At 37.5% G+C, this 27,103-nt stretch overlaps 1 protein-coding gene across 1 annotated transcript; it reads left to right on the top strand.

Annotated features, from left to right (window-relative positions):
• Positions 1 to 112: 112 nt before the first annotated feature.
• On the top strand, positions 113 to 25,111 carry LOC110463375. Its single transcript, XM_021517910.1, has 26 exons — positions 113 to 288; positions 1,102 to 1,356; positions 1,814 to 2,079; positions 2,453 to 3,087; positions 3,425 to 3,550; positions 4,130 to 4,272; positions 4,789 to 4,976; positions 5,431 to 5,526; positions 7,034 to 7,165; positions 7,564 to 7,693; positions 8,369 to 8,668; positions 9,186 to 9,434; positions 9,939 to 10,197; positions 11,278 to 11,434; positions 12,182 to 14,304; positions 15,118 to 15,369; positions 16,319 to 16,544; positions 17,729 to 18,036; positions 18,928 to 19,052; positions 19,368 to 19,484; positions 19,710 to 19,880; positions 21,625 to 21,813; positions 22,344 to 22,564; positions 23,203 to 23,286; positions 24,005 to 24,169; positions 24,781 to 25,111. Exons 1-26 carry the CDS (start codon positions 220 to 222, stop codon positions 24,983 to 24,985), a joined length of 7,191 nt encoding a protein of 2,396 aa, XP_021373585.1. The 5' UTR covers positions 113 to 219; the 3' UTR covers positions 24,986 to 25,111.
• Positions 25,112 to 27,103: the final 1,992 nt, after the last annotated feature.

The following is a 27,103-nucleotide window of genomic DNA, read 5'->3' as shown; positions in this document are numbered from 1 at the left end:
ATATTATTATTTTGAACATTTTAATGTTTGGATCTCTGATATGTTGAAGAATATGAATAAATAATTTAAATCATAGTGTATTTCCGGTCAGTTCCGCAGTCAACGTCGGCCATTTTAAACACGTTGAGCGGGAACATTGAAATGGATACTGTCAAACATCGAATATTTATGAACTAGAAACGGTGCAGTGGCTGCCCGAAGAGCCTATTCCGTGTGGATATGGCAGGACAACTTTTCTTGTCCGATTTGCAGTCTGGAAACCATGAAACCATCGGACAAGACATCGAGGTTATTTGGCCGTTTGTTTACAATATATTTTGACAGACTGACTTATTCAGTTATGTGGCTGATAAGTTAACTTACGGTTTATCGTTGATATTCACATTGATCAGGAACTTAGCATTGATTTTAGGTAGTAAACAGATGCACTTTTCAAACAGGATGAAATAAATTCTGATGTACGTTGTGTAAATGTTCGAAAAGTTAAACGCCCCGCCCACTGTAGTTCAGTAATTCACCAATTTCTTCTGTTTGAAAAGAGGGGTTGCGATAACGTATGGATGAAGGAATATCATGGTATTTGAGAGCAATGGGTCATTTTCAGCAATTTTTTGGTTGGTCAATATCAAAATTAAGAGGGGCCATTCTATGTAAAATTAGAATTAAATTGAAAGATGGGAAGGGGGGATCAATGGCCCCACTCCAGGATTATCCCTGTGGATGGACGTGTTATATAATTATAGGAGTTTCAAAAGAAAGGCAAGGAATACGTCACTACATGATTCAAACACTGAAAATAACTAATAATCAGATAATTTCCCTTACAACCCAATAATTGGTACCAAGTAGTTTCATTACTTAAGAAATTTGAATAGGATTTAAGGGCACCTTTTTGGTAAATAAGAAAAATATTGAAGAATATTGAATAATACAGCAAGACACAAATCACAACAATTTAAACATGAACAGGTTTATAATGTTAGTCCAAGTGCCGATACTCTTTTTTAAGATATTGAAATAACTTCTGGAAAGTACTGAAACATATGTACAACATGTTAAACTATATTAAACTTCTGTCTTTTTGAATTATTTCTCGTCTAGAACTACCTGTCTCCACTGCTGTGTAAAAAGAATCCTGCTGAAAGGGAGGACAAATCCAAGTATGGATTGTATACAGTCAAGTTCCTCCACACATCTGTATCCCATGTGAGCAGCAGTCGAGAATCTACAAGTCTTCTTCAAGCTGTCTGTAGCTGTTACCTAGGATACAAGGTTGCCAGGGAGGAAGTCAAGCTGAATGAACCTTTGACCGTGTTGAAGCTTCTGTACCATCTCCTTACTAAACTCCCACAAAAGGTTGTATAATCAAAATAATTTTAAATATAAATCAAAAGAAATAGATATCACACCCTAAAAAGAAATATAAGAATAATTGAGATTATAAAAAAAATGCATTTTAATGTTCAATTGCATTATTAATTGGTACTCTTTTGGATGGTAAGTTTTTTTAAAGGCTGATTGACATTTTCTACAAAAAATAATAATTATGGGGCTGCAGTGGCCAAGTGGTTGAGGCGTCTTGACATCCTGCTACCACTAGCCCTCCACCACTGGGTCACGGGTTCGAGGCCTGCATGGGGCAGTTAGGTACTGGCCGTTGGTTGGTGGTTTTTCTCCAAGAACATTGACTTTCCTCCACCACCAAAACCTGGCATGTTCTTATATTAAATTACCATAGCTGTTAAATAGGACGTAAAACACAAATAAACAAAACTAACAATTTTTGCAAGAACTATTAATTTGTCTCTTGTAGGGAATTCCAGAAAGTCAGCTGACCATTGCTGAACACTTACATGATGAGTTATCCTACAACATTGAGGCGACGCCCGGTAACGTGGATACCATTATACACAACACCTACAGTTACCTGTGGAACGTGGCAGCCAAACTGGAACAGGACCAGAGTAACGGCTCACCAGACACTGTGCTTAAACTAAGACATGCAGCCCTGAAAACACTTCTGTTGGGCCCATCTACTGTCGCTGTGTTTGTGGAAAAATACCTCGTGGCATTTAGCAGGTGATGACCAGAATCAAACTATCTAAATACATTTGTAATACATGTAATCAGTTTAGAAATGTGATTAAAAAGTTAATGGTTTTAGATTGTAGTATTTGTTTTGTCAATTATATCATAAGTTTAGAAAAAGGAGAGGGAACTTGATAAAAGATTATTTCAATAAATAATACTGGTATTATATATACATATACAGTATGCAATGTGTTCAGAACTTATAAAAAATCAATTTTCTTTTGTAATGTAATGTGTAGAAAAATAATTGGTATGTGTTCCTTGTTAAGTTTGACTTTCAAGTTGATAAGCCATGGCTTACTGATTTGTAAAAGGGAAAGTGCAGGTCTTTTAAATTTGAGTGTTGTTTTTATTTTGTCAGATATGACAGAGTGACTGTTCAGTACAGGGACAAAGGCATGTACACAGACGCAGAGATGTATGTGGATCTGACCCAGGATCTTCTGTCGAGTCTCATCAAACGGGCCTCAGATGGTTTCTCTACGGAAGCTGAAGCTTGGAGTCTGCTCTCTGTCTTTTTAGGCCTCTTTAAGTACATTCTACAGAGATCTCTTCAAAATAAGATCAGTGATTGTCAAAATATATTGGAAGAAACAAAATTGAATGTTACTTGTCAAGTATCAGATGCTTTTTCTGTTGTTAAAAATCTCTTTCTGGTAGTGGATTTGTTATTCAAGGGTACAACTGGAAAGTGTGGGAAAAAGATTGCTTCACAGTTGTCCAATGTAAGTGAAATTTTCTGTAGTTCCTTTGACAATAGTTATACATCCTGGCCACAGACCTGCAAGACATTCATCCATGACATGGTCACACTTCTGCTGAAACATATGGAAAATTTAACTCCCTTTCCTGCTGTTGAAACTGTTCGAGAAATTTTGAAGATTGGAGCTGCTTCGTTTTCAGCAGATGTTGAGATTGGTCAACAACAGTCTGCATCAGTAGAACATCTACAACTTTGTCTACGAATCTTGTTCAAATATCTGAAAGACACTCAAGGTTTGTTTATAGATCTATACAAATAATCCAAAAAGATTTTTTCTAATGATTATGATAAAAAAGAAAGTTTTCAAAAACATGTATTTTCCTATCAAAATCATTTCTTCAGCAATATGGACAACAATGTGCAATGTTACTTTACACCTTAGTATTGGAAGAAATTAAAGTTCAGTTTTAAAATAATTTCTGATGTGCCCACATCAATTTGGTAAGAATACCAATACACAGATCAGCGAAGTTGTTGTGCTACAATAAAAATGATAACTAGTATCAAATAGAATTATTGTAGTTTCAACTGTCTTGTTATGTAAGTGGTTCCAAATCCTTGTATTTGCAGAAGGAGACTCGTACCTGTTTTTTATGGAGACTGTGATAGAACTGTCCGACCGCTACAATACAATACTGGAGTCAGATGCCTTAGACTGGTCCACAAAGAAACTTAATCAAGAGAGACACTATTGTGGTAGGAACATTTTTTTAGCCCCCTTTTGGTGAAACCATGGGACTATAAGTTTTGTCTGCAATTGTTCATCTGTCAGTCCTGCCAGCTGTTTCCTTTAGGTTAAAGTTTTTGACAAGTATCTTTACATTTTAGCATTAATGTTGTTTTATAAATGAAAATGGGGCATATTTGATACTTTTTGGTGGAATTTTTGACATGTTTTGATCTTAACTATCTTGGCCAAAATCTGCAGGTTGAACAAACAGTTTGAAATAATTTCAACTTCATGAACTCTCATATTTAAATACCAAGATAAATTAAATTTTTAAATCTACGGTAACATGGAAATGCAGTGGATTTAATGTGAAATTATGTGATATTGGCAGAAACATTTTGCCTGTATTATTGATAGTTTGAAATAGTTTCAACTTCATTACCTATATATATATTTAAATACATAAAAATGAATTAGATTTTTAAACCTACGGTAACATAAAAATGCAGTTTATTTAATGTGAAATTATGTGATATTATTGGCAGAAACATTTTGCATGGGTAGACATCTTGTTATACACTGTATTTCCATCACTATCATTTCAGGTTATCTCATGTCCAAGCTTGGTCATCTGTACTCTACAAAGGGAGATAACACTTCTGCCTGCAAACTGTACACCATCTCTTGTCGTCAGCTGACCCAGTGGGTGAAATCCGATGTGTCACTCACACAACAGAGGCTTCAGGAGGTTAGATTTCTCTAGGGCTAAAACTTTAACCGTATCGTCAGTTTGAGAAAGACATGTTTCCATGGCTGAAGTATGGAATTCAATTCACTGTTTAGGAGGAAATTTCCAAAGTGTTAAGTCAGCAAACAATAATTTTTTAGTTAGCAGAATTGTTTTAATTCTACAAGATTTGAAGGGTTATTTGAAACCAATGGTCCTGTGGGTCTCTCGAAAATGATTTCTGTATTAAAAAGGCATCTTCTGTTAACTTTGATATTGTATACTTCTTTTGAGATACCTCTGTGATATTACACAAGTTTACTCAAAGCTAAACTGTAATTCACAAGGAAAATCAAGAAAAGAAGTTACTACAAAACAAAAAAAAGGGGCATTATCATAAAATAGTATGACAGTGTAGAGGGGGTTGGGTTGACTTTGAATCGGAGAAAAAAAAAATCTCGTTAGTCATGAGTTCATGTCTGGACATTATGATTGTTTAAGAAAGCAGCCGTGTAACTGTTCGGTCTTTTGTTACAGGTCTCCTTATGGTTGGTGTACGAGTGTTTATCAGATTGCCAAAAGAAGTGTGGAGATTTACCGAGTGCCATGGAGACGATCCAGAATTGTCTGCTGATAGATTCCAGTCACATGACCTCAGCTGTCAAGCTGTGGGTGAGAACCAAGAAAGAAGCCATCAAAAACGAAACCAACACTGTCAAACAGATGTAAGATTTGGACTTGTATGTTTTTTTATGACTTGTACCATTATATGGTTGCAGTTGCATGTAGTGTTGTTAAAATCCATCCTGCCCCCTCCAAATTGTTCAAAGTCATAAATCAACACTAATTTGCATTGATTCCTACAATTAAGTTCTGGGAAAATAATATATTGGGGGATCACCTTTTTGTATAGAAATATTTGTGTTCCTTTATGCTAATTTTATAGAGTAAACTTTTAACATTGTTTGAGCCTCATCATTGCCGGTAATATAGAACGATTTTTGCAGAAGTTGATACCAAAGTTTCTTCTGACTATAATATATTTTTATTGGGTTTCATCTTTTTGACTATGTTGAGATTTTTCTTGTGACCATTTGATTTTACAGGGTTTAACTACCATTTCCCATGGTCAGATTCTATTTGACTTCTTCTTGATTTAATATTTTTTCTCATTTGCAGGGTTTTAGGTGACCAGCTGTTGGCCAGGTGTCCGGACACCAAACTGGACATCACAGATTTACTCAACCTCGAGCTGCTAGCTTTTAGAAACAACAGGTAATGTTTTATGACACTTCCAAAAAAAATCACGTTCTGTGATCATTCTTTGTTTACAGAAAGTCTGATCATTTGAAGAAGCTTAGGATTCAAAGTTGGGGACAAACGATGAACAGATTCTTTCAGATATTCAAATATTTCAGTACAGTACATATTCCTTGATGTCGGGCTGTTTAATGTCGCTATCAGGTGATATAATGTTTCCTTGAAACACTGTTTTTCCTCTGTATAATCCATGTAATGGTTTAACTTCTGATAACGTCCCTTGCTTTGGTGCGATCATTGATGAACACATTTTCATTTTGACCGACACCACACAAAAATACGTGTAAATGAAGCATCATCCAATAAACCTTTAAAGGTTAATTACAGTTCAGTACTCAGTAGGTTAACATGTCAAAGCTTCCAGGCCGGGGATCAAGAAAAGAATACACCTGCTGGTACCTACAGCATGTAATCGTTGGAGGCGACTAATGTGGGGAACCCCTGCAGAATTGGGGATTTGCTTTGTTGTCCTCTATTTGGGGACACAAAGGCAACCAAAATAAATCTACTGCATCCATCACAAAATTTGGGATCTTAATATATCTCTATACTTCTAACTACCTTTTATTTCCCAGCGCCTTGCTTGGCAATACCTCAGGTTTGGCTTTAATGCTGAGCATTTGCTCAGGTGAGGAAGGCAATGTGTTTTGTCTCCAGGCCTGGAACATACCAAAGTCCTTAATAATGGTAGTGGTTTTTTCCCTGCTTAACGTTCAACATTTAGGGGAATGGCAACAACTGGTTCATCTGTTGTCAACTTGTCAGTATAATGTGACCGGGCGGAATGCTGTGCTGGGTGCCTTCGGCATGGTATTTCAGTGAGATAGCACTATAAAGTCGGCAACAGATACGTGCTATCACAAGGAGGCAACTGCACAAAGATATCCTGTCTCGGGCACACATACACACATGCATGCTTACACAACATACACGGAGGCAAGTCCTTAAATGACCTTAGATGTTAATAGGACGTTAAACAAAATAAAACCAAACCAAACCAAATTTCAAAGCTTCCATTGTCAGCACACAGAAAATTGTGTCATACTTTCAAATTGTAGCCAATAATTACAAGGTAAGTATTTAACTGACAAAGACATTACTTCAGTCAAAGGTTTATCAACATTGTAGGTTATAAGAACTTACCAGAATTGGCAGCTGATGATTTATAAAGCCTGCTGAAGACCTTGGTCTATTTAGTCATGTATAGCACTACGGATATATCAATCCTGTGTTACCTGAATACTTCAACAAAACAATCAATAAAGCAGAATTAGATAATAAACAAAAGGTGATTAAAGAAGAAAACATACCTGGGAGATATATGAAACAATCTTCTTTGTAGAACAACATCATCTCCTATTGTTGTGATTTGTTTAACACCATGTTATCATTTCATTGGACAGAAGTGATTGTATTTTGTAGAATACCTTGGTAAATGATCCGTCGGTGTCTTTTTGTACAGGCGAAGTTATAATGAGGTGGAAGTGACTATTCTGAAGGTGATACTGACTGTGTCCAAAGCACCCACGGTCCAGGCCAGGGCACTCTTGGACATTGGTCAGCTTATATGGATGAAAGGGATCACTGAAGACAAGTAAGTTTATTGCAAATTATTTTTTTTATTATAATTTATTGTACGGTCGAGGTGGGAGGCACCTGTATATTAACATTCCTAATGTTAAATCACTTTTAATATTTCATGAATGGTGACGTGTGGTTTCTAAAAAGGTGCCTCCCACTCTTCTGCAACAGTCAATTCGGAAACAGACCTAAGGCAGATACATAAACAATATTTATAGAAACATGGATAGTATACTCTTGGTATACAGTCTTAGTGATACACTGTATATTTATTTTGAGTCAACTTTTCTTTTTACGTCAATAGAGATTCCCAAGATTGAGATGTTTACATTTTGACATTAAAAATGAAAACATTTTAATGAAATTATAAAATTAGATTTACAATATCAGAGTACATTTTGTTTTCTGTAGGTCTTCACTGGACTACATACAAGAAGCAGAGGAGGTGTTGTCAGGGTCTAGGGACACGATATCTAGTGTACTTCTAGCCGAGGTCTACCTCTGGTCCTATATCATACAACACGAGGTCCAGTGTCACCAGGTTAGAGAACGCTTTACAGAGTTGTTATAAATAGCAGGACAGAGCTTCAGTTTGGAATGAAATATTATTTTATAACACGTCTCCTTCACTTTTTCCTGAACACAGATTTTGAGGTTCCCTTTCCTGTGGTCTGGTGTGTACTTGATAAAGTAGTATGTATATATGGAACAAGTTGATTGTTCTATGTCACGAAATGCTGTAATAAAGTGAGGAAATGCTATAATAATCTATAAAAACATCTATAATTTAATGTAAGAAGTCTAGTTTAGTATTCATGTAAATTGAACACGATGCTGAATAGGTAAAAATGTAAAACATGCTGAATTCAATGTGGGAAGGTATAGCTCTGCAGAGTTCTCTAAAAAAAACGATTTTGTAAAAAAAGTTCAGGCGAGTCCTGATTTTTTTTCCACAAAATTTTGATGCGTTCCATTACTAAGAGATATAATGGTTCTTTAAAAAGTTTATGAATCCCACAGGAAAAGCATGAGGTCACGACTCGAATAACAGAGTTCCAAGAATAACGGAAGAAGAATTAACTACTAAAATTGTCAAGTGAATACAAAAAAATGCATAACTTGTGATAGGTCACCTACCTATTTCTATTTGACTGGTTAGTTTTCTGTGATTGGTAATCTATTTATCTTATTCTATCACATATTTCTATTTGACCAGATGTTTCACCTGTCCCATACCACCCCACCAGTGACTGAGGCGACGCCCACTGCTGATCTGTCTACAGGGGAATCGGTAGACACAGAGGATGATACAAGTAGCCACACCTCTCTAAAACACCCATCTCCAGCCATGTTTACATTTACCATGGAAACTGTTGCTATGGAAAAACTGGAAAGTGCTCTTGCATTGTGGGAAGCTATCCTGACAGGAAGTGATGGTTTAGACAACAGGACCGACCCCGGTGTGCTTCTGACCACCTTGATGCTGTGTTCCAGCATACTGCGACTGTCCAGGAGGGTACGACCATTTCCTTTGTCACCACAAATACTGATTGATAGTATTGGGCATAGCAGATTAAAAATAAGGGAATTAATTTTGCTGTTTAGTTGATTCACATTCATAGGTGATACAAATTTATGATATTCATTTATGAAGTTAACTTTTTAATTAGACATATGTTGTCAACTTGTTAATAATATAGAAATGTTGTCAGCCATTTCTGTTTGAAGTATGAAAACATAAAATAAGATAACTGATGACTGTATATGATAGCCTGCAAGGCACAGAAGCACTTAACTTAAGTCTTAGTATATGGCTAGGTGCAATTGGTTGAAACACCAATCTAATTTATGATACACAGTTGCTAAATTTGCTTCAGTGGGTGGATATGACTTTCCTTTTAGTTAAAACAAGGTATTATTTTGCATGACATTTTGGCTGCCAACACCAGGCTTTTTAAAGTGTCTTTTCCATATGTTTTAATGTAATGGCCCAAAACATTCTGAAGTAATAAAGAATCTCTTTCTCTGAACAGATAAAAAATGAGCTACGCGTGCTGTACCTTGCCCAACAACTTGTGGACAAACATCCTACTTTGGACCGGTCAGCTCTGGACATCAGGTTGTTGGAGGCCCGAATCCTAGTGGGACAAACAGACAGAAGCTGCACTGGACCACAGTGGCTGGAGGATGCTGACCAGCTTGCTGAACTCCAGGGGTCACAGAGGGACAATGCTGTACACGCCATGCTGGTCCACATTCGTCAGGCTTTCTACCATAACCAGGTATGAAGACTTAATGAGAAGTCTTGTCAGTACGAAAGCTTTCATTGACACAGTCTCTCAATATGAAAAGGTTTCTGTGACAGAGTGTGTCAATATATAAAGGTTTCTGTGACAGAGTGTGTCAATATATAAAGGTTTCTGTGACAGAGTGTGTCAATATATAAAGGTTTTTGGTAGGTTCAGTGAAAGCTTTTCTGTAAAAAAGTTTCTTTGAGAGAGATTGACTCTCAATATATAAAGGTTTTTCCTTGACACAGTCTCTCAATAGGAAAAGGTTTCTGTGACAATCTTTCAGTAAGGTTCAGTGAAAGTCTGTCAGTATAAAAAGTTTCATTGAGAGAGTATATCAGTACATCTAGTTTTAGTGATTAGTTCTCAATATAAAAGGTTTCATTGTCTTAAATACACATCCAAATAAAGTCATTTGGCATGCATTTTGTCGGGCTGAATATATTGGGATGAAGCTGTATTAGGATATACTAATAAAGGTTTTTGTAATTACAGCTGGAGAAGGGTATGACCCAGCTCACCTCTGTGATATCACTCCTGGAGTCACAGACGTGTAAGACCCGCTCTGTGTGCTCTGCTGAAGGAACTGCCAAACGCCTGATGTCCATGTTCCTGGGCCTTCCTGACTGTTCACAGCAGTACCGGAACGTGTACATCCTCGACTTGGCCCTCGATGCCATCAGGATGCACACAGGTGTCGTCCAACTGATCCTGGGGAAGGAGTTCCTCAACTTCACGATGGAACAGTCAATAGGTACACTGTTTATTTATATACTGTAGCACAATCATGATACCCCCGCAACAAAGTTAGGGAGGTGGGGGGGCGGGGGGTATACTGGAATCACCCTGTCCGGATGTCGTCCGTAGTAATTTGTCCGGAAAACTTCGCTTAACTATCACGTGTATTTCATTAAAACTTTGCATGAATGATTGTATACTGGGAGGATATACTGGAACCATTTAGTTTCGGTATCTTATGTAGTTGTGCACCGTCATTTTAATTTGGGATTTTGACCATTTTGATGGAGTTATGCCCCTTTGTGTGAAATACTTGTCCGCACAACTCCTCCTTAACTAACAGGTGGATTTCCGTGAAGCTTTGCATAAACGATCGATATCTTATGTAGTTGTGCAGCTGCATTTTAAGTTGGGATTTCAACCCTTTTTGCTGGAGTTTTATTCCCCTTTGTTTTGCCCCTAGGGATATTTGCAATCAGTTATTTTTGTGAAAGTTTTGACCCGTTAACAAAAATATTATTTATCCTGCTAAATACGTAGAAGTATAACTCTCAAATATACATAACTTGGTGAAAGCTAGGGTATTAGTCAGCCATCCTGGCGACAGCTCTAGCTAGTGCAGTGATCAATCTACAATTTATTTTCATGGGTCCTTTTCAACTGTATTGCTAAAAACAATGGGTCCCACATTGTTAAATTTCAGTATTTCCAGAAATTCTAAGAGTCCCATCAAAACCCTATGAGTATAGGACTCTGGACTCATATGTAGATTGATCACTGTGGGTGTCTTGTATTATTTGTATGCTTCATAGTACCAGCTGACTGAAATATGTTATATGGTAAAGTAACTGATATTAGAATCTAGTTACAAACAGGAACTTTTGTGTAATAATAAATGCTTTATTAGATGAAATGTACTTTTAGAGTTAATTATAAAATGATTGTGGGGTGTGTGGAATGTTACCTAGCATACTTTGGGGCCTTGGTTCTAACTCCCCAACGTTTTTTAGAAAGGTTTTAGTATTGTTTCACGTTTGAACTGTACATAGTGTGCCTCTTGTTTAGCTTATTCCTGAAATTGTGTACTGTTTTGTAGGCAGCAACTCGTTTGACAAGTGGTCTGCAGTAGGGGACCTCGTGGAATCTCTGTTACACCTGGGAAGGCTGTACAGTCTAGCCGGGGAGGACAGGGAAGCCAGGTGCTTTCTACGGGAGGGCTGGCAACTCTCTCACCACCTCTGTCTACCCTACTGGTAAGTACGGGAGGGCTGGCAACTCTCTCACACCTCTGTCTACCCTACTGGTAAGTACGGGAGGGCTGGCAACTCTCTCACCACCTCTGTCTACCCTACTGGTAAGTACGGGAGGGCTGGCAACTCTCTCACACCTCTGTCTACCCTACTGGTAAGTACGGGAGGGCTGGCAACTCTCTCACCACCTCTGTCTACCCTACTGGTAAGTACAGGAGGGCTGGCAACTCTCTCACACCTCTGTCTACCCTACTGGTAAGTACGGGAGATATCAGCTGGTCCCTTTAAACTTTGTTGGGTGTAACATATTGTAAATCTTCAGTTAAGTGACTGTACACTTGTTTGTAAGTTTGTGCAACTGTAATGACTTTAAGGTTATTGAAATGGCTGCATTATGCTAAATACTTTTACTATACTAAATGTTAACCAAGAGAACCATACAAGTCACAATAAAGTAGACATCACGTCACTAAATACCCGTCAGCAGAATGTTGTGTAGGTACACGGCTGAGACATTTACACATGCAGACAGGGTTGAGGACTCTAATGAGAACACAGTGTTGAACTGATTTGTATCAGACACACAAGTCATTCTCTGTGATGGTTGTATGTTTCACTACTTCAGAAAATGTTTATTCAGTATAGCTTTTCTTTTTTCCTGGTAAAAGTATGTCATTTAAGGATGAATATCTTTAATTCACGTGCCAGCAATTTTATCTAAATTTTTCTCTTTTCCCCCCTTTATTTCAGGACTATGCAGTTTTCGATTGAACTGGCTAAAATTCATAACCTGTCTGGAAACATAGAGGATGCAACAAGTACCGTCTCCGACTGCCATCACATGTTAGAAAGTTATACACTTGATCGGATTGCAGCAACGTCTTTACGTGTGAAAGTCAAACCTTCCGTACCAACAAAAATATTAAGTAAACATTCAGTGAACAGGAAATTAGAGGAAAACTTTGGGTTTGAAAGTGAGGAAGAAATGGCACAGGACCATGAGGAAAATCTTTCTAGTCGATTAGTGTTGCCGAAATGTTATCACCATATTGTAGACAAGAAAACCTGTGACGTCTGTACGGACCCGTGGATGTCGCTGTGGGTCCTGAATGTGACAATGGTCGTGACACACTGTCAGGTCAGCCTAGGTGAAGGGGTGTCAGAGACATTGAAATGTATTCAAAATATTTGTGAGACTCGTATGTCTGATGGAACATCAATTTCAAATAGTAAAACAGAGAGAAAGAAACAGAAGAAAAAGTTAAATGAGGATTGTTTAAAGTCCGAACTGATCGTTGCTGAGGTAAATAAACTGTCGTTGAAAGAACTCTACTTGGAGGCGATGACACTACAGGCTCAGACTTTGTCCGACTCTGGGGATATGGAACTCTGTGCCAATGTAGCTAGAACAGGACTAGCCACCTGTGAGGCCGTCCCCGGAGTTTCCGTCCATGTCAATCAGCTGGAGGCCAATCTCCGGCTCCACCAGGTGTTGTCTCAGTGTGATCCACTATTCAACACTGTGCAGCAGGTTGTATCAGGGGACTGTTCAGCCACCAACATCTCGGCCATGTCATCTGATCTGTTCTATAATGACGACGAAATGACACAAGTCACTTCCTCAATGTCTCAGGTCAAGATTGAAGACTGTTCCAGTGTGAACTCGGCATTAAGTGATATGGAAACAGTGGAAGTTGATCAGTGTGCCACAGGAAAGGAGACGACGACAAAGAACAAAAAGACTTCGCTAGCAAATAAAAATGCTTCTGTTGAAGCCAAGGAAAACACTGTAAAGAAACCAGCGGTCAAAAAAGTAAAGTTACTGAGAGAAGAGGCGATCATTAGTACACCGAAGCGTGACCGGTCAACACTGAGTACTGACCTGTGTAATACTCCTCATGGTCAACAATATGTGTATACTGACAACAAGGACACTGTGTCCATGCCCCTCAAGACACCACGGAGTGTGTGTAGTCGCAAAGCAAGACTCGATCTCCTGCTGGATGACAGTGATGATGATATCAAAGTCAAGTCTGTACGAGGGAAAACAACGGGGAGGAACTATACGAAGAAATCTGGAAAGAAAACGAGCAATGCGTGTGACATTATGAAAACTCCAAAACTTGATTTATTAAAAGCAATTTCAACATCTACAGGGGAAAGTGACCCCAACAAGAAAGGACGGTCTAGGATTCCGTGTCGTGTCAAGACTGCAAAAACAGCAGAGGTCCCTGTAGAGAAAGACAATAATAAAAATATTAGACTTAAAACAACAGAGAATCAAGAGGGACGAAAAACAAAATTAAATAACAGTAAAAATCAAACCTGTGATAAAATTGTAAAGGGACGTCCGGCTAGGAAAGGAAACAAAGACATGTCATCGAAAAATGTTGCAGATATTGAATTTGAGCGTAAAAATGAAGATCCCGACATCAACTGTGCATCTGTTGCTGCCACGGATGTTTACACCTTTGATGTGTCCGACAACGAAGAGGAGGTTTGTGCTACCAAGACGACAAAGAAAATAACAGGAAAACGTAAACCTGCAACGAGTAAATGTACAACTGAAGTGAAGAGTCGTACAACTGAAGTGAAATGTCGTACACAAAACATGCGAAACTCTCGCAGAGTGAACGGACAGGAAAAAGTCAGGGATAATACAGGGGAAAACGAGGAAAAAATATTCAGTCTGGTCAAATGTTTGGATTTGCCGGTCATAGGTTTAGAGGAGCCTTGCTCACCCAAGGTGGAGTTGAACTTGAGTAGAGATGTGGAGATAGATTTGTTGGACGTGAAGTGTCCACAAAGCAGTGATGGTGACTGCCAGACGATTGAGTTAAGTCCAGCAGATCTGGGGGTTGTGGCTCCTGAAGGTAGGTTTTTGAAGATGTGGATGAAAAAAATTAAATGTTAATGTAAATTTAAGGATATGAATTTAAAATGTAATTAAAATCCCTCATAACAGAATGTATATGTTAATACTTTTAGGTGTTTCAAAAGGTTATGTCGTGTAACTATATGGTGTTAAATTTTGTACTGTATTATACTGTAGCTATGTCTGATGCACATGCCCAACTATAAATAGAGTTATGTCCTTAATTTTGGAAAAACAAAAAGTTTAAAAAAAATACCAAACTTTTCAGAATTGTGGATTCCTTACAAAACTTTGTTTTGTTAGAAGTGTCAATACTGCTTTGCTTAGTACATTGCAATTTACTTTGTTAGTTTTTGGCAAATAATATTAATTAATGTCGTATATTTACATTTGCGCTGCAACCCACTATATATGAACATTACCAGCAGAAATGCATTTCATTTGAGTATGAAAGCAAAAACTTGTGACGTAACACTTGGTTTACTTATGATGTCATGGATTAACCTTGTTCAATGAGAGTCTTGTCGCTCCGCTATGGTTAACATGGAGAATGCCCCCCCCTACGTCAAACACTCAGTTGACTACGATTAATTAGTAGCGCCAATTTGACTAAAATAGGGCTATTCCGCTAATGTCGTTAGAAGGATAAACAAAACACAGTAAATTAATTATAAATTATTAGCGGGTTCATGCGATATGGATGTAACCGATTAGTGTTCGTACCGGCATGAAAATTTAAAAAACGCCATTCAATCCTTATGCAATAACAATATGCACATTTGAAAGATATTTTATTTTGTGTGTGTTACAGAACTGCATGATTTGAATGATTCCATTGAGTTATTGAGAGGAGATGATAAGGGAAAGAGGAAAGTCACAACAACATATACAAAGAAGGGTCGAGGGCGAAAGAAAGAAGATTCTTCTGTCTCGGACACTGGGTCAACATCAGGGGAGACAACCGAGGTCCTGCGATCCACACATATACTCCATACCAAGATCCCACAGGTGACTGGTGTCTACGAACCTACGGTCAAAATACCACATGCTCCAGCCGTCCAGGGTTAGTTTCTAAAAGGCTGTTCTGTAATAAGTTGTACTAGAGCGGTAGGAGGAAAGTAAAAAGACTGGGTGGTCGAGTAATGCAGACTCTATCAAAATGTCTTATCAACTCTGACACTACAATTCGAAATGCTGGAGAATTTGAAGAATGGCTTGAGCCAATATTATAGAGTTTGCTTTATCAATTACACTGGAGAAAAATCATCGCTTTTTGATGTCAAATATTTTTAAACAGTGTTGAAAACTGTGATTTGTTGTAGTTTTCAAGTTGCTTCCCAGCCCTTCCATATAAGTAATATTAGTGTTTAACTGTGGTATTACTTTACCATATAAGTAATATTAGTGTTTAACTGTGGTATTACTTTACCATATAAGTAATATTAGTGTCTAACTGTGATATTACTTTACCATATAAGTAATATTAGTGTTTAACTGTGGTATTAATTTACCATATAAGTAATATTAGTTTAACTGTGGTATTACTTTACCATATAAGTAATATTAGTGTCTAACTGGGGCATTACTTTACTGTGATGCTGATACAACTCACATGAGTATACAATGCAGAAGAATTATAATAATGTTTATTTCAGTCATCAAACTTTACAAAGACATTTTTGAGAAGTTTTTTTAGTGACCAAATTTATTCCTTCTGGAAAGGGTTGTTTTAAAACCAAAATACCATAAAAATGAAGTGCTTAATACTTTGAATATAAGTATCTCATCTGTTGCAGAAGTGCAGAAGGTCAATTTAGGTTTCAACAGCCTGTAAAATAAGGGACTCAATATTAGTTGACTTTTGTAATAATTTGTCGAGATATAGTAGGATTATTGTTTCCTCTAACCGTTAACCTGCACAGGTCTTCTATAGGCTTGATTACTAATATATATGACTAACAAATGCTCACAACTAATACATGTATTAAAGCAATTACCGATTACATTTACAGAAAACACAGCAGCTCGTCAACTGGACGCATCCATAGAGGAAACCCTGGAGAAAGCATTCCAGCAGGTCCACCACATGCCGTCTCCCGGCCTGTACAGCCAGATCTGTCACATGAAGGCTCTGCACCATCTGGAGTCATCTCCCCTTAAAGCTGCTTTCTACCTGTGTGAGGCTCTGGCTGTCACTTTCCGTCACCAAGCTCTGGTCAACTCTGGCAAGAAAATCAGGTAAGCCAACACTCAAGGTGGAACTTTACATCAGATCAAACCTTGGTGAGCCAACACCCTCAAGGTGGAACTTTACATCAGATCAAACCTTGGTGAGCCAACACTCTCAAGGTGGAACTTTACATCAGATCAAACGTTGGGCCATTTCATTTATGTGATGCAACTGGTTCATCATTGTTTCTGAAATTCAGATCATAAAAAAAAACATTGATAAGAGTTACAAGATATGTCCCTATATGATATATAAGCAAACAGGTATTGTCAAGCCAATTAAAATGTAATAAGCTAATGATGTTCCTGTCAGGCTAAACTATAGTTACTGTAGCTTTCCAGCTGTCATTGTTAGCCATTAAGGTAATAGGATTGTGTCACCATTTCTCAGTAGAATTTCTTCAAATTTTGTAGTTATATTGCTTTGAAGTAAAGAAAATGTTCTGCCACAAAAAAAAAATAGGTTGTCACAATTTTAAGGATTTTAAATGGAAATTTATGTAAAAAGGAGTGACTTTTGGGGGGGAAAATGAAAGACACAATTTTTTGCAAAATAATGTCAATAAAAATGATACTGCCATAGTATTGAATTAATGTATATCAATTTAAAAAATGCTGAAATTATGTAAAATGATTTATCTATAAAGGATTAAAAATTGACATTTTATAATAAAACCATATACACATATTAATTGCAGGTAAGAGTTATATTTCTTGAAAAACTTCACAGTAGTAAAATAGGCAGCCGGTTTCCTGAAGTACAGAAAAATGGACACATGTGACTCATTGATAAAAAAACCCGAATTAATGCCTGGATTGTTTTGAAATACTTTAATATTGAGAGAACACACTGTTCTGTCAATAATAAACATACAATATTCATCAGTTTGATATTAAACATTAGAATATGCGGAAATTGTAATACTGTCTCCCTACATTGATGTACTTCCTATTTCCGTTTATCAATCCACTCCTATGACCTTAATATCTGTGCCAAACAGTGGAAAGAATTTCCTCAATTATCAGACAATTATCTGAATTCTAGATTTGTTTTTGTAAACAAAATGCTTGTGATGACCCTGTGTAATTTACCTAGATATTTGGGTCCAGATGACACATTCATTTCATATATATAACCAAAGTAGACAAGAAAAATTTAGTTGGGTAATAAAACTTACAATATTCTTTTCCAGAAAGATGAAGCGTCAACAGAATGCGGAACATATGGAGGTGACTGAGGAACCGACTGACTCGGAAGGGCAAGCTTTTACAGAGAAAGAAAACCTAAACTCAAACCCCAAGGTGTCCAAGGCAAAACAGACCGGCAAAGTACAACGCAAGGATTCAAAGCTGACAAGGGGACAAACTGGTGAACAGAAAGTGACCAAATGTAACAGGGAGGAGGAATCAGACATGGATAAACTCAGGATTGAACAAGAAAGTCTACAATTCACGAAATCTGAATGTGACCTTGAGAAGATGATGGAGGCACTTCCTCATGGTATGACAGCTGTTAAAATAATACCTTGTTTTTACTGGCCTTCTGCTGTTAGTTTGAGGAACTTTTCTGTACTGGCTTAAAGTCAATTTCCAGTCACATAATTCAGTTCCCTAAGTCATTCAACGTCCGTAGTATGTATTCTGCAGAACTCATTTTATATTTTATTATGATTCAATTTAGATTCCATAGTTTATTTTCATTAAGCCCCCCCCCCGCCAACTGGAGCATATAGTGTTACCCATGTCCAGCCCTTACTTTTGTCACTGCTCTACTGACTTCATTCTTAACTGGTTTACAACAAAGTTTATACAAAGGTCAAGTATGAAAATACATTGAATTGGAAGAGATTGAATTTCAGGGGGCCTAGGTCACTTGCTATTCACAGGTCGACAATTGCTTTAATTCTGTCATCAATGTACTGAATTGTTTTCAAGTGTCATTATAATTCAAATCAGTCTCTGAAGTGTGTTTTGGATGAAAGATATTGTGGAATGTTGTGTTGTCCTCCAAACCCTATTCCGTCTTTGCGTATTGCAGAGTTATCTTCTCTTGTGAGCAGGTATTGATTGTTACGTCATTTGTTTGTGAGAGTAACGTCATCAATTTTTGAGAAAACGACATAATTTTCTCACACAAACCAATGACGTAACAATCAATACTTGCTCACAAGAGAAGATAACTCTGCAATACGCAAAGACGGAATAGTTTTTTTCACTTCTGTATTATCTCAATGTAAACTAAACTTTTTTGAGGTTATAAGAAGAAAGTATTTTTTAAGTATTAATAGTGCTTGTAAAATATGCCAAAAATCAGGGTTGACACAAATCAAGGGCAGGAAGAGAAAGGACGAAACAGATTGTTTTATTTTGATCACCTTTCTTGTAATTACAGATATAGTTGTATGTCATCTGTCGGTGGTCAATCATCCCACTCATCACTCACACCTACTGGTCAGTCGGCTGGAGAAACACGCAGAGCCGGTCATCGTCAGCCTTCCAGGAATCTCCAGTCTCCTGGTAAGAAATCAGGTTTAATTCGCAAACAAATTGATTGATAGGGATTTGGTAGAACTTGCTTTCATCATGTAAACAGAGAAAAATTGTTATCCGAGATAGTTACAAGTCAATAAAGTTAAAACGTACTTTTAAGAAATCTATAAAGGTACCTTAAAATTCAGGTGAATCACACTGACACTTAAATTTTTTACTAAAAGTTCAATAATGGTATGGTCCAACTTTTAACAAATAAGGTGATAAATGTACATCATAGTTGTGTCACATGAATTTTATAAGATCTCAACCAATTAAAGTTTGGTGCTATGTTGTCTATAGGGACAGCAGATACTGCCGGAGTTCACGGCTGTAATGGAGGAGAGTCGACAGAGCCTCAAACTGACAAAGAAGGCCGAGTGGTGGAAAGTCCGCAGAGGACTGGACGACCGCATGCATGTAAGCAAGAATAGGGTGTTAATGAAACTAGCAAAAACATTGTTGTAGACTTTCATCTTCACAGCCTATAAAAGTGAGTGTTACACTGAAACTTAGGCTTAAATGGCCCAAACTAAGGCTCAAATTGTGACAGAATGGAAATCAAGGGGAAAAAATAATGGATCAAACCAAACACACTTAGTAATGACTCTTAAGTATATGATTATTCCCATGTATGTGTTACAGAGTGTGCTGGACGGTATGGAGAACTACTGGCTCAGTCACTGGAAGGTGTTACTACTGGGCAGTCTCTGTGTGAGTGACCAGGACAGACAGAAACTGACCGCTCTGACTGAGGCCGTCCACACCGAAATACAACAACGCACTGGAGCTGTGGTGTCCAGAGCCAAGCTTAGGGTGTGTATAAACATTATAACCTCCGGGGAACTCCAACCCTTAGGGTGTGTAGAAACATTATAACCTCCAGGGAACTCCAACCCTTAGGGTGTGTATAAACATTATATCCTCCTATGAACTCCAACCGTTAGGGTGTGTATAAACATTATAACCTCCGGGGAACTCCAACCCTTAGGGTGTGTAGAAACATTATACCCTCCGGTGAACTCCAACCCTTAGGGTGTGTAGAAACTTTATAACCTCCGGTGAACTCCAACCCTTAGGGTGTGTAGAAACTTTATAACCTCCGGTGAACTCCAACCCTTAGGGTGTGTATGAACATTATAACCTCCGGTGGACTCCAACCCTTAGGGTGTGTATAAACATTATACCCTCCGGTGAACTCCAACCCTTAGGGTGTGTAGAAACATTATAACCTCCGGGGAACTCCAACCCTTAGGGTCTGTATAAACATTATAACCTCCTGTGAACTCCAACCCTTAGGGTGTGTAAAAACATTATAACCTCCGGTGAACTCCAACCCTTAGGGTGTCTAGAAACATTATAACCTCCAGGGAACTCCAACCCTTAGGGTGTGTATAAACATTATACCCTCCGGTGAACTCCAACCCTTAGGGTGTGTATGAACATTATAACCTCCGGTGGACTCCAACCCTTAGGGTGTGTATAAACATTATAACCTCTGGTGAACTCCAACCCTTAGGGTGTGTAGAAACATTGTAACCTCCGGGGAACTCCAACCCTTAGGGTGTATAGAAACATTATAACCTCCGGGGAACTCCAACCCTTAGGGTGTGTATAAAAATTATAACCTCCGGTGAACTCCAACCCTTAGGGTGTGTAGAAACTTTATAACCTCCGGTGAACTCCAACCCTTAGGGTGTGTATGAACATTATAACCTCCGGTGGACTCCAACCCTTAGGGTGTGTATAAACATTATATCCTCCTATGAACTCCAACCGTTAGGGTGTGTATAAACATTATAACCTCCGGGGAACTCCAACCCTTAGGCTGTGTATAAACATTATAACCTCCAGGGAACTCCAACCCTTAGGGTGTGTATAAACATTGTAACCTCTGGGGAACTCCAACCCTTAGGGTGTGTAGAAACATTATAACCTCCGATGAACTCCAACCCTTAGGGTGTGTATAAACATTATAACCTCTGGTGAACTCCAACCCTTAGGGTGTGTAGAAACATTGTAACCTCCGGGGAACTCCAACCCTTAGGGTGTATAGAAACATTATAACCTCCGGGGAACTCCAACCCTTAGGGTGTGTATAAAAATTATAACCTCCGGTGAACTCCAACCCTTAGGGTGTGTAGAAACATTATAACCTCCGATGAACTCCAACCCTGGCAAGAAATTGTTTTGATGAATGGGTAGTTATTGTTAATGAATATAGGAATCATTTTGTCCCTATATTTGTCTGTCTATTGAAATACCAGCACCTGTCCAGATAACTATTCCATTAGCGCTTGGAAGAGCACAGTCCATTTATCATTGGTGTTGGATTTCATATAAGAGTACTAGCCTGCAAGCATATTTTAACAAATAATACTTGCCCAACCGATATTTTATTGTAAATACAGAATATCTTCACATGTCCTTCCAAGGTTAAAGTTAGTACAGTTGTACCCCTGTATCATATATAGATTTGAATGCTTATTCAGTCTACTGGTACTCTGCCTGTTCACCAGTCAGTTATTACCCAGATACCCGCAATGTATTTGTTTTATAGGTTTTACTTCAGTCTGGGGATGACTTATCTGACCAGCACCTGACCACTGCATTGTCTGAACTGACCAGGTGTCCACTTGGATCTGCGGTCATCCCTCAACTTGTCTCCTCAATCAGAAGCCGATGTAGGGATGCTGGAATACCGTGTGAAGACACAAAGCCTCAGCACGTCATTCTGGTACTGGACAAGGTAAAGGATGCTTCATTATCCCAATTATTTGGTTTCTTAAATTATGTCAAAATTTCTGCACTTAAAACAATTCTATCAACAACTAGTGCAGATTAGAGTAGGATATTAACAATATCACTGCCTAAATGACATTTGGTTAGTTTTTGTAGGGCCCCTTATGTGTTTCCAGTTCAACCAGTTTGTCTGTTTCCAAATCCTGTAGGATCTGCAAATGTATACGCAGGTCTTACAAGGCTTTGTTTAGGCTCACTTGAAGGCAGCATCAGATTACCAGGTCCGACCTTATTTCATAAACAAACAACATTGGTTCAACCGTTTGGATCGCGATAAATGAATGCATCCTAGGTATATTTATTTTTTATTTTTAAAGGGCCAACTCAAGGTAAGAATTAAAGGATGTCAAAATTGTAAAACAGTTACATACATTCACAAGAAAACCTGTAAAATATTTGATAAAAAAATACCTTGGAAGAAATCAGGGTCTTGTCATTTGTAAATTGCTATAATGTTTATTTTATTTTATATTTCAGACTATTCAGCATCTCCCGTGGGAAAGCATACCAATTCTGAGGAAACATTCTGTCTCTCGTGTTCCATCCTTTTACCACATGTGTGTGCAGCTATCTTGCCTCCAAACAGATGAGAACACCATTTATAAGAATGGAATCGACAGTCGACAGACCTTTTATTTCCTGGATCCGGATGGCAATCTGTCCTCCACAAGAGAAACGTTTCAGGCTTGGTTTCAAAAGTAAGTCACTACTGCAATCCTTGAACATATATTTAGCATTTAGTTGTCCCTGTGTATGCAGTGTTTTGAATTTATCAATTTAGGCCCAAATAGCCTTTTTGTGTTGCCACCACGAAGTAGCGTAAGTGAGACTAAGGTGTTGCTTTTCCTCCCTACGTCGTCAACATTACGTTTTTACGCTTATGTTAGTTTCACTGAAAGTATAAGTGCTAACCAAACCTGGAACATAGATGCATCTTAGGTAGTACATCTCAACCCATACATCAAATGCTGGGTGCGGCCTACCTTTTATGATCTATTGACTTTGTCAGCATTTTAGGTTTAGGTTAGTTTCTCTGAAACTGTAAGTGCTAGACCAACCAAACTTGACATGTGTATAGATGGTCAAAGCGGGGCACAGACAAGACATATCAATCGGAATGGCTTATTTGTATCAAGAAGCTTTTAAGCCAAAACAAACAAGTTTGAGCTACCTTTTGTACTGTAATAGATCTCAATCGGATTGTTTCCATTCATCTTTATTCTTATCAAGGCCAACATAAAGAGTACTTAGGCTAAGGGCATCAATTGGACACTTACTTCAGAAACATTTTAACATACTGAGCAAATTCTGTACAACAGAACATTGTGTTTTACAGAGAGCCTGGCTGGAAGGGACTTGTGGGAGAGAAACCATCAGCTGACCTGTTCAAAGAGGCTCTGACACAGAGTGACCTGGTGATGTAAGTTCTGTTATAGATTATATGTTAGATTTTATCATAGGTTTTATGACTTAACGCTGTATTGTGTTATGTCGCTGTGCTGGAGAGAGAGAAAAGTATAGAAAAATGACAGCCATTCACCTAGTGATAAATAGATGTGAATAATAGTTTACCAGTCCAGGGATAATATTATGATTTGTATGTCAATTTCAATATTAAGGGAATGTGTCAGTGTTATTAGCTATATTTTCCCCCACATTATTCCCTGATTTAATACACAACTGTATAATCACACACAGATTCTGTTGTGTTTCACTGATTTTTATTGCAGTCCTTTATCTGCTGTCGACATGTATGTCTAATCTGGAACTGTTTTATGACTTTAAACACTGGGTCCCATATATTTATCTTCAGCACTTACAGTAGATTACATCGGCTACACAATTTTCATCTCTGTTAAATACCAGGATTTGCCTGTCTGTGGTTTCCGATTTCCTGTCTAAAGTATTAGGCTGCAGGCAGATTTTGAAAAACCCTTCTATCCCAACCTGTAATTTCATCGAAAAAATATTGAAAATGATCACTTGCTCTGACAGCAAATTTACTAGCACTGAGCACCAGGCTATTGAAATTGTACATTACTGCATGTTATTAAAAAAGAAAATTCTCATAGAGTTGCAACTGTTCCAAACAATAATGTAAAACTGATAACGAGACTTTAAATGTGTTTATATTACAGCTACTGTGGTCATGGCAGTGGCAGCAAGTATTTCCATGGTGACGACCTTCAACAGGTCAACTGTCGAGCTGCCACCATTCTGATGGGCTGTAGCAGTGGCCGTCTTCAGGTCAAAGGTCAGCTAGAGGCTTCTGGGATAATGCTGAACTACTTCCTGTCCGGATGGTGGGTAACATTTAATGTAGCTGGAACCATAAAATAGTAGTGATAATTGGTATTTTAGGTTTTAGGTTTAAGTTCAGATAATTTAGAAGTGGAAAAAAACTTGTATAGGGTGTTATTGGAGAAATAAACAGCAATGGGGCCAAAATATGACTTAGCTATTATTTGAGTTTGCATATTTTATTCTGTACTTCATTTTCTGACCTCTTTCTTGTGTTAAGTATTATCTGCTGAATTATTACTATCATCTTATATTTTTCCAATAAACAACTTTGTTAAATTAAAACCGCAATTTTAGGCAATTGATAAAAAAAACATTTCCTGCATGTTGTATTGAAAAAAGTTGACCCTTCCTACTATAGGATAGAGAAAGACCTAGATCCTACCAATGATATTTTATTTTACTACATGTATAAAAGATTCTTTATAACCTTTTTGTTTTGATGATTATCAATAATTGATAAATTCATCAATCATTTCAGCTTTAATATGACACAGAGGGGGAAAATTTCATGATATGACTTGTGTTTGTGTTGTTAGACCATGCATACTGCCCAGCTTTCAGCTGTACAATTTAGGTACTATTTCTCAACTTGGTGTGTTTTACATTGTAGCCCCTGTATCGTGTCCAACCTGTGGGATGTGACTGACCGCGACATTGACCGGTTCCTGGAGAGCCTGTTGACCACCTGGCTGTCGGCGGACAAGCCTTGTTCCCTACTGGACATACTACCAGCTGCACGGGAGGTGTGTCAGCTTCCGTACCTCATCGGTTCTGCTCCTGTTGTGTACGGCTTCCCAGTGTACATGAGATCGTGATGGTGAACTGTCTAGTCCTCTGTAATAAACCTCTGGTGATATTCACTGACATTCTTGCTGTCCGCTGTCAGTAGTGAAGAGAATCCACACGAAAAGAAATAGATAATAGATTTGTCAAATTTAGGGGAATTTGGGGGGGGGGGGCATAGAAAAGTCCCTAAAGATTAAGCAGATTTCCTATGGAGAACTGTACGAATTGTTACCAATTGAAACTCAAGTGAAAAACTACTTATTTCACAACAAAGTAGAATATATCCTTCATAAATGATTGTGTAACTGGCAGACCAGCACTTGTGATCAAATAATGATAAATGATTTGGGATAGTTATATATATTATGATACATTTTAAGTTTAGCTATGTTTGAAACTTCATTTGATCTCAGAGACTTTTTTGCAAGAATGTACCGATGTCTACACAAATCTAGTCCTCCATGTTGGTTTAACTACGCCGATCAACATTATTTGACATTCTATCTATTTGATAATCTACTAGAAAACATGTCCTTGCTAAATTTTTGAAGACTTGACAGAAATCCAGTGTATGATGATTTCAAAATGAAGTATTACAAATATACTTTACTTTTTATCGCTGAATTTAAAAAAAATAAAAATTACATATAAATTTATTATCATCGATTGTTTGGATAAAAGTTGTATTCAGGGATTCAAGAAATAATTTGGCAGCAAAGGATCACTGGGGCCCAGTTGTTCAACAGGTGATTACCTTAATCACTGTTTAACACCATTTTTCAACCTTTAATAGTTTCTTCAATATACAAGGTAAAATCTCACAATTTTGCAAGTAATTCACTCTGAAGACTTAACATTTGCTATCTCGAAAGTTGTAACTAATTTGATGGTTGTGTTTTAAAGTTATACAAAAATTAAAAATTGTGTGTATCACTTATTATTAAGTCTTTTAAACAACTGGGCCCTGATGTGTAGGGTAGATCTAGTTTTCTCTTAATTATTTGAATTATTACATTAATGACTGTACAGTGTGTTATCTCGTGATGTTTAACATGTACATAGATTTAGCATTGATTCCTGATGGCAGTAACTTCATACATATTATCATCAACAGATAGAATGTCTGATGCATTAATCATGTTTATATTTCATTTGTAGATAAACATTGTATGATATTGTTATGTATTTATTTAAACTGTTTGTACAATTAGAGGATTTAAATCATTCACCCCTGAAATTTCGTAATGAACTAGTCCAACCTATGAATTGGAAGGGTTCAAATGTGTCTTCAGGGGTGAATGAGTTAAGGAAGTGTATTATGAGTCCATTTTAATATCCACTAGGTCTTCGGTACATTAGAGTTGGTGATGCTATTCTGTGGTAGAATTTCTTCGAGTATTTTTAAATAATAGATTTCATTTTTATCTTCATATTCTACAGTATTTATTTTATAAGTTTCCATGCATGTAGTTAAAGTGTCAATTTTCATTGAAAAATTATATCACATCCTGTTCTCTTTAATTTCATCTTGATGATGTACGAGGCTGTAAACAAAATACCCAACCAATTTTCTCCTTTCCGACATAATTTTTCTCTAATCATCAAGATATCCCAGTAACAAAACTAGTTAATTTTATGAAAGTAGAATTTGAGAATATTTCTCAATTTCAGACTTTTAACTGAAAGTAGTCAAAATATCATTTTTTTTCTTGGAACATTTTTATTGTTGACACTGTATGCTTATTTGTCCTAGTCGTAGAAAGAGTTTATTTATTTTCCTTTTCTTTCTTCAAATATAAATGAGAACTGATATTCTGAAAATTTAACATAGAGCACAAGTATCGGCATCTGTGTCAGTTTGATCTATTATTTCCTTCTTCTGTTTTTTCCATCAGCCAGTCAGCATCATTTTTTGATAGCCTTGCTGGTATAAACGAATGTTGTGCACACGCTTCTTGGAGATTGCTGGGTGTGGGTGTTATTTTCTCACTCGCAAGTAATCCATTGTAAGGTTTTCTTTGAAGACTACTAGTCATAAACAGTTGAACATATTTGAACTACCCGGTAGATAAGGCGTAAATCATTCATCCCTGGACCAAGGGAAGTAATTGTTGTATAAACGAGGATTTGGGTCTCCGTTTTGGGCA

This window comes from Mizuhopecten yessoensis, unplaced genomic scaffold (assembly GCF_002113885.1).
Source record: "Mizuhopecten yessoensis strain PY_sf001 unplaced genomic scaffold, ASM211388v2 scaffold10893, whole genome shotgun sequence".
Taxonomy (NCBI): domain Eukaryota; kingdom Metazoa; phylum Mollusca; class Bivalvia; order Pectinida; family Pectinidae; genus Mizuhopecten; species Mizuhopecten yessoensis.
Note: the sequence above shows the minus strand (reverse complement) of the source record. Positions and strands in the feature narration are given on the sequence as shown.